Source organism: Arachis hypogaea, chromosome 1 (genome assembly GCF_003086295.3).
Source record: "Arachis hypogaea cultivar Tifrunner chromosome 1, arahy.Tifrunner.gnm2.J5K5, whole genome shotgun sequence".
NCBI lineage: Eukaryota > Viridiplantae > Streptophyta > Magnoliopsida > Fabales > Fabaceae > Arachis > Arachis hypogaea.
In genome coordinates, this window is record NC_092036.1 from 22,600,786 (window position 1) to 22,609,167 (window position 8,382).

General features: G+C 36.8%; 1 protein-coding gene across 27 annotated transcripts; it reads left to right on the top strand.

Moving 5' to 3' along the window:
* Positions 1 to 204: 204 nt before the first annotated feature.
* LOC112800715 (uncharacterized) lies at positions 205 to 7,873 on the top strand. Of its 27 annotated transcripts, XR_011862043.1 has the most exons (11): positions 205 to 999; positions 1,072 to 1,153; positions 1,233 to 1,380; positions 4,332 to 4,921; positions 5,010 to 5,150; positions 5,404 to 5,461; positions 5,571 to 5,702; positions 5,811 to 5,987; positions 6,215 to 6,279; positions 6,391 to 6,546; positions 7,616 to 7,873. XR_011862043.1 is itself a non-coding variant. In XM_072196509.1 (7 exons), coding segments are annotated over exons 4-7 (231 nt in total). In that variant the 5' UTR covers positions 242 to 1,153; positions 1,233 to 1,380; positions 5,404 to 5,461; positions 5,571 to 5,701; the 3' UTR covers positions 7,625 to 7,873. The 27 variants fall into 27 exon arrangements, 6 of the variants coding, with proteins under 6 accessions (XP_072052610.1, XP_072052606.1, XP_072052615.1 ...); XR_011862033.1 differs by having other exon boundaries at positions 5,404 to 5,702; XR_011862036.1 differs by having other exon boundaries at positions 239 to 1,153; positions 5,568 to 5,702.
* Positions 7,874 to 8,382: the final 509 nt, after the last annotated feature.

Genomic DNA, 8,382 nt, shown 5'->3' on the forward strand with positions numbered 1-8,382 from the left:
AAATATTAATACTGCTATTTTGGAAAATAGAAAAATTAATTATATTATTTCTAATTTTTGAATTTGAACATTTTATTGAAAGTAATTTGTAAAATTGATGAACAAATAGCATTTTTATACATTATTATTGTTAGATTAAAATTTATTCCTAATAATTATATTATCCCCACTTTTATTTAAAATTACAAAACTACCCCTAGCTTAACCTTAATTTTCAAAAAATAAAACCCTAATCCCTAACCCTCAGCCGCCACACCCCCAACCCCTCTTCTTTACTCTCAGCAGCAGCACACAACACAACCAGAAGCAGCAGCAATGCTGCAATGAAGAAGGAAAAAATGAAGCAGAATGGGATTAGAGGAAGGAGGCCGCGTCGCTGCTGCTACCCAATCCGTGCCGCCATGGTCATCCCGTCCACGGAGCCATGAGTCGTGCCTCTGTCACCGAGAGGAGGAGGGAGAAGATGCAATGCTGGAGGAGCCGCCCAGTCCCTGTCGCGTCGCGCAGCCGCTACAGCCATGCCGTCTTCGTCGTCGCCAAAGGAAGCCAACGCCGCCAGTGTCACAATCGCGTGTGGATGCACCGCCGTGCTCAGCTGCCATCGCATCCTGCCACATCGTCACCACAGAGCCGCCGATTCGCCATTGGAGAAAGTGTCGTGATGGGTGAGAGAGAGACTGACGGGAGATTGAGGCGCGTGGAGGGAGGCAAAGCCGACACTGTCACCGCCACGTGTGGAGTCGCTGCCGCCGTGCCGTCGAGAAGGCTGTCCAACCACATAGAGTAAGAGGGAGAAAAAGCACGGGAGCAGAGAGAGGGGAGACCTGCACCAGCCACCGCCGCTCCTACCGCCACAGGTGTCGCTGCCGAAGAAGGAAGCTGTGTCTCTGTGTTTCTGATTGCCGGGAGTAGTTCTGTGACTTCCGGGACCACCGCCGGAGCTCTGGGCCGAGCCTCTGCCACCAGGAACGCCTCTGCTGCCGCTGAGTTCCACCGCCTGTAATATTTTTAAGTTTGATTTCAGTTCTTTTGGAATTTCGAGAAGGTTTTGATGCTCCGTGGTTATTATAGTTGATCTACCGGAGCTTCTGGCCGCTACCGAAGCTGTTGCCGGATCAGTTCGAAATCGTAGCTGCCTCATTGTGTTATTTCGGTAAGTAAGTATGTTTCGAAAAGCCTCGTGTTAGTATTCTGTTGTGTTTGGTTAATAAATATGAGTTTTGGTAACGTAGGTTCGAGTTCTGTATGTTGAATGCCGCTTTTAAGTTGCTGTAAGTGCTGCAAAAGTGATAAGGGACTGAGTTTGTGGTTGTAGTTGGTTCCGGCCTGAGAGGAAAGAGTTCGGTTGATGCGTTTGGGTTATGTTTTCAACGAGTCGAGGTAGGGGCTTTTTATACAAACTAATTTATTTTAAATTAGAAATTATTATAAATAGAAATGCTGTGCGAAACGTATTTCTGATTTTGTCTTGAATGAATATGGTTGCCTGTTTGATTGAAATAATGTCTGCTTTTGATAAATTGGAGATTTCTGGATTGGTTGATTTGAAATGGTTTGTGATAATCTAAAAGTTGAGTTTTTGTTTTATTGGAAATTGATTTGGTCTTGAACCTGTTGGAAAGAGTTGAGGATTGGTTTGGTTGGGACCCGGACAGGGTGGCAAAGTCCAAGTTTTAGGGGAGATGCTGCCAAAATTTCTATAAAATCTGAAACTTTATTTCATACGGTATTTTAAAAAGAGAATGGGTTATGCCTTGAACTGTATTACCGATAAATGAATTAGTTTTGAACCCCTTTATTAAGAAAATTATTATATTTTGAATGTAAACTATTTTAGAAGAGAACCATGTTCTAAAGTCGATTTAAAGATGAAAATAATCAAGTTTGGAATTTGATCAAATAAACAAATTTTGAAGGAGTTTTAATGGAGCTCGATTAACTAATTTCACTTTACAACATTTTACGAAAAGGTTGAAGTATTTTCTGAAACTTTGATTTAGTGACACTGAAACACTTTTCGAGCCTTTGGAAACAGATTTGAGAATGAAACTAAAAATTGGTGTTTGGTTTAAATGATTTGGTTTTGGTTAAGTTAGTGGTTTTGAAATTGGTTCGGAATATTTGGATACATGACTTAGTTTTTAGTTTAAATTCTACTTTTAATTATTCATATCAAGAAGTTCAGGTTTCGGAGGTTTTCAAGAAATTTAAGAAATGAGTTAGGTTATTTTCTCCTGAAGTCTTGAGACTCCACCGAGAAATTTTATGACCAAATCTTGATTTAGAAATGAATGATTTTGAGTCTTTCAAAGAGATTTTGAATTTGGCATGGTTTTGTAATTTTTTGGAAGTGTTGGAAACATGTGGAAAGTGACTCCGTTTTGAAAAGTGATTCTCGGTAAGATGTGAATTGAATACGTTTGTTATTTAAAAGAAAATGGGCCAGAATGAATTTGAAATAAGTTATTGAGCCTGATTGATTATGGATGTTCTCAAGATTGATGAGTTATGGTTTGGTAGGCATAAGGGCCGGGTTCGTCCTGCTTATGCTGAGATGAGATTGTTGATAAGTCGCTGGCACCTGGCAAGGACAGTGGTTTAATCCCGCTTGTCGAGGGTGCAGCGCCCGCGCAAGGACGGTGGTTTGATCCCGCTTGCGTGTTCCTAGGCAAGGATGGTGGTTTAATCCCGCTTGTCTATGGGACCTACAGGTAAGGACGGTGGTTGGATCCCGCTTATCCGAATCGGGTCTGGTAACGTAACCGACGCGTGAGCTCATAGCCAGTAGGAGAGGCATGCATCATATGCATTTATGTGACATTGTTTTGGTGTGCATATTGTAATTAGTTTGCCTATGTGAATACTTATGTTAACTGCTAACTGCTATAATTGTTGTAATTGCTATTGATTATGTTTGAACTACATTAATTGTGATTGTGTTTGATTGGTTGGTTTGTGATGAATTGGTTGATGATTGAGTTGTTTGAGCTGGGGGATGTGTTGGATTGGATGGACTTGAGGCCGTGATTGATATATTGAGTTCTAGTTTTGTATAAAGTATCTGACCGGTTCAGCATAGACTTAATGAACCTATGTTTGGAACAGGATAATCATTTATACCGCGTAGGTAACTACTTTCATGGTTGCGGTCTAGAAAAGTATAAAAAATCAAAGTCTTACAGCATAGACTTAATTGAACCTATGTTTGGGATATGTTGGTCATTCATACTGTCTAGGAAAAACTTTTCAGATTTTACAAGAAAGGAAAAAGGTTTTGTTTTAAAATATTTGAGAAATTTATCAAGTCTTCAAAAAGGGATTTTCTGGATTTCGAATGTGTCCCAAAGTTTTTGGGAAGACTCATAAGACACTACAAGAAAATGGAGCATTTGTAACAAAAAATTTGTATCAAATTTAAAATTGTTACAGATTATGGTTTTTTGGTAACAATAATTAGTTATTATTACAAAATAAGAATATTTTGTAACAACAAGAAAATTTGTTACAAAATATTTTAATATTTTGTAACAACGTGATTTCTTTTGTTACAAATTATGTTGGCTTTCGTATCGAACTCTTGTTTTGTTGCAAAATATTATAATATTTTATAACAAAAGATTATATTGTTGCAAAAATTCAAAATATTTTGTAACAAAATATCTATTTGTTTCAAAAGGTCTAAATATTTTGTAACAAAAAATTAATTTGTCACAAAATACAATATTTTTATAACAAGTTATTAATTTGTCACAAAATTCAAAGATTTTTTTGCAACTAATAAAAAATTTTATTTTAACATATTAAATGTAAGACTTTGAATTTTTGAAAATTAACATAATGAGTTATTTATGATTTATTATATTTATTTAAGATTTTATATTCAAAAATTTATTTTACTAAAAATATTTAAGTCAAATTAATGATATTTTAAGTTTAAAATTCTTTTAAAAATTAAATAATAAGTCATTTAAACAAAATATTTTTTTAGTTATTATTTAAAGTTTTAGTAATTAAAAAATATAAAAAATTTATATGATTTGATTTAAATATTTAAAATTTTTAAATTCAATACTTTAAATTTTATGAAAAAAATTAATTTATATATCTCTAATTTTATTTTAATTAGTATTTATTTAAAAATAATGTATAAATTAATAATAAAATAATATTTTAAAAATAATTAAACTAACCCTAACCCTAATTCCCAATATAATTTTACCTAAATTTCTAAATCATTTTTAAACAAACAAATCCTAACCCCTTTAACCTAACCTTAATCGCCTTGCAACCTCTCCCCACACCTCAACACTACTCTCACCTTTCCCTTTCAGCAGCACAACACACACACACACTCTGAAACAGAAAGAAAGGAGAAATGAAAATAAGGAAAGGGATGAGAGCAGAGGGGGATCCGAGAGAGGAAGAAAGCGTCGGGGGAGGAGCTGTCCACACCACCATCACGCGTCACCGCCGCCAAGCCTCGTCGCCGTCGCCACTGGGGCCGCCGAGCCTCGTCATCGCCACTGGGGCCACCGAGCCGTCACCGTCACTATTGGGTCGTCATCGTTGTCAGTTCCACCGAGAGGAGAGTTCGCGCGAGAGGGAGGTGACGTCGAGAGAGAGAGCTGCGCGAGGAATGGGAGTTCTGTCCAACCGTCGCCGCTACTGTCACGAGTTGGGGGTTGTGCCGCCAAAGCTCTGTCGCCATCCATGGAGTCGCAGGTGTGCATCGCCATCGAGAGGAAGAGCACCACGCTGAGAGAGAACCAACTAGAGAGAGGTAGAGGCGTCGCGTCTGCTGCGAGCCTGCCATCGTCACCCTCATCGCCACTTGTCACCGCCGCTGTGAGCCTCTTCTCCTGCCATTCAAGGAGCTGTGCTCCGTCGCTGTTTTGCCACCATTGGAGCCGCCATCTCCTTGGTAAGCTTTAGCCCTGTTTTGGTTTTTTCTCATTGTCAGTCAAAATCCTGGTTACTATAAGAGTTGTTGCTGAGATTGTTTGTGCCAGGGATTGTTTATCGTGAGTTGCTCCATCGTACGCCACCGTCGGAGCCATCATTCCGTTGCTGCCCCTTGCTCTGAGCCGTTCCATTGTTGCAGCAAGTGTTGTTATTGTGGTTGCTCGATTTAGTCGCACCTCTTTAGTATGGTAAGCTATTCCTTGATTCAGTTTTGAACTTTAGTATGGTAAGCTATTTGATGGATTGCTGCTGGTTGTTGACTTGTTTATTTCATTGTTGCTGCCTTGCTGGTTGTTCTGTTGAATTACTGAAACTGCTTCTATTTTGTTTTGTTTTGTTTTGTTCTGTTGAATTACTGAAACTACTTCTGCTTGTGCTGCTCCTCTCCTCCTCTGCTCCTCTGCTCCTCTGGTCCCTGGACCTCTGCCTCTACTGGTTTAGTTCATTTCGGCCGTTCTTCCTCCCTGGTAGTTCTCGACGTTGTCGTTCCCTAGTTGTTGTGCGTCGCTTGGTTGCTGGTTTCTGGTTTATGGTTCATCTCAGCTGTTCTTCCTCTACAGCTGTTCTTTTTTCTTGTTTTAATTCGTCTTATGTTTTTCCTATAGCAGCTTTTTCATAGTGTTAGAAATAGTTAGAGCATGGCATCCATTATTGGAAGCAAACAAAGAATTGGTGGAAGTGCACCCAGCTTAAGAAAAATCTACGCCTCACTTACCCATGCAAAAAGGAGCCAACGCCAAGTAAGGTTTTCCCTGTCTTTTTGTGAGCCTGTGTTTTATTTTTTCCCACTGTTGGTGAACTGATCATTGGAGACCTGATTTAATTAGCTATCTTTATATGCTTGACAGTTGAGTAGTTGCTTCCTCATATATATGAAAGATGATAGTATAGAGGGAATATATGATACTTTGAAGGAGTGTGCTGTCATTAGCAAATCAACAGGGGGAATTGGTGTTTCTGTTCACAATATCTGTGCCACTGGCAGCTACATACATGGAAATATTGCAGTACTTATGTTTTATTGGGTAATATTGCAGTACTTATGTTTTATTGGGTAAACTTTCAGTTTTTACATTGTTGACGAGGAAATCTTAGGTTCATTTTAATTGTTCATTGCTTAGTCATGGTGATTCTTTTAATTATTGAATGCCAATGATATTTTTTCTTATAAATGATAATGAGTAATGGTTTGGGGTTTGGTTTGAAGCTTGAAACTTAATTGAACTGATTGTATTTGCCCACCTATCTGCAGTGGCTGAAGATGATGCTTCCTTGGTCAAGAAAATTGGCCAGATTTTCCAGTATTCTAAAATAGAGGTATATTCCTCTTCTTATATTCATGAATAGTCAGTTTTGTTTCTTGTTAACATACATGCATCATCTATGTATGGAAGACTAAACATAGATTGAATCCATTTTCTTATCAAGGCAAGAAGGGAGGAACAAATCCAAGCTGCTCATGACGAAGCCATGTTTGGTGCTTCAACACTTCCACCTCCTACCAGTACTGACAGTGAGCCTGAAAGGGAGAATAAGAAAGAAGTTGATAAAAAAGATGTTGTTACAAGCCTCTTAAGTGAAACGGTAAGTGGTTTCACTGCAGACTTATGTGGATAAGCATGATGAGTCATTTAAGTAATCCTTGTATTTGTGTGTGCATTTGTTGTTGAATAATTTCTCACATTCAGTTGTTATTGCTGCTCTATACTTGCTGTTGGTTGCTGCTGATTTTTCTCCCTCATTGCTTGCTTATTGGATGATTGTTAAATTCAATGAGAAAGAAAATGCTGCTGAGTTATTGTTGTTTGTGTTGGAATAGATGATGGTTGCTGAACTGAGATTGGTTTTATTGATAAACTTGTTGCTGAAATCATTTAGTTTGACTTGATTGATTTTCTGTTGAATTAATGGATAAACTACTATGCCCCTGCTGCTTGCAAGTGTAATGGTTATTGACTTCAATGAATAGAATGCTGCCTAAATCCATTACCTTTGTTCATTTTACTGTTTTGGGTGCTGTATGATGGGCCATTGATTGCTGTTCTGCTAAGTGCTGCTTTGCTTCTTGCTGGTTATATTGGTTTTAATTGTTTCCTCATGTTTTCTTGCTGGAATTGGCTTATTTACTTCCTTCCTATGAATTCATTATGATTTTTTGTGTTTTTAACTGTCAAAGAATTCATATGGAATTTGAATTGATTGATTGAAATTGTGAAATAAGCAAATTTACTGCTGAAATGCTGCCGGAATTTATTTTAAGCTATTTTCAATATTCATCTTTGATTCAATTAATTGATTAAGTTGGTATTTAATTACTTTTGGTTTTCAACTGTTGCTAAGCTCAATTGATTGATTATCCGGATAAGTGCTTCACTGTTTCGGTTGTTGGAAGCTCGAAGCTTCGGGTTTTATTATTCACTATTTGGTTGTTGTCCTATTTGGTTGCTCAATTAAACTGCATTGTGTTGTTTGAAAGGGTGCAAGTTGTGAATTGGTTGTGTTTGTTAGAACCGTGGACGGTGGAAATATCCAAGTTTTAGGGGAGGTTCTGCCTAATTTTTTCTAAATAGTTTGGATAAAACTTAGTGGAAAAATTATAGATAGTGTTATATATTGTTTCTAACTTTTTGGTTTCGGTTTTTCTTATTTACAGGAGTGCTGAAATGGTGACCATATGCTACCTTGAGGGCTCAAGAATGTTTTGATGCATAGAGACACTAATCTATGTTAGAACTTTTATGTTTTGGTTGAACTAATCAATGTACTCACTAGCTAATGTTATTTTGTTTCAAGACAATTTTAGCTAAAAGGATCTTGTTTGACTTATGTATGTTTTTGTATATTATATACATGTAAACTTGCTTATTAAAAGCGTTAATATATTAGTTAATTTAAAAAATAATTTAGTAAATTATGCATGTAATTTGTAATAAAAAAAATTGTTACAAAATAATTTATTTGCTTTCGTAACTGAAGAAAAAAAATGTTACCAAATCATGTTACATTTTGTAACAAATTTTTTTGATAGGAAAAAAATTGATTGCACAAAAAATACCTTCAAGATCAAAATTTGTTACCACTTTTGTAACGGCTTCTGATTTTTTGTATCAGAAAAAATTGTTACAAAATATGGTATTGAATTGTAACAGTTCCATTTTTCATTACAAAAACTTTTTGTAACGGGACTTACTGCAATGGACCATTTTTTGTTACAAAAAAATTGTGTCAAAATATCGACGTTTTGTAACAATATTTTTTGGTACAAATATGCCTTTTTCTTGTAGTGAGACGAGCAATGATCACTGTACTCAAATGATAATTGTATTTTACGTATCTTGTTATAGCAATTTTTGTAATCCTATAGTGAGAACAAGCGAGGACGACGTTTTCACTCTCCTATAGGTTATCCCTTTTCAGAAT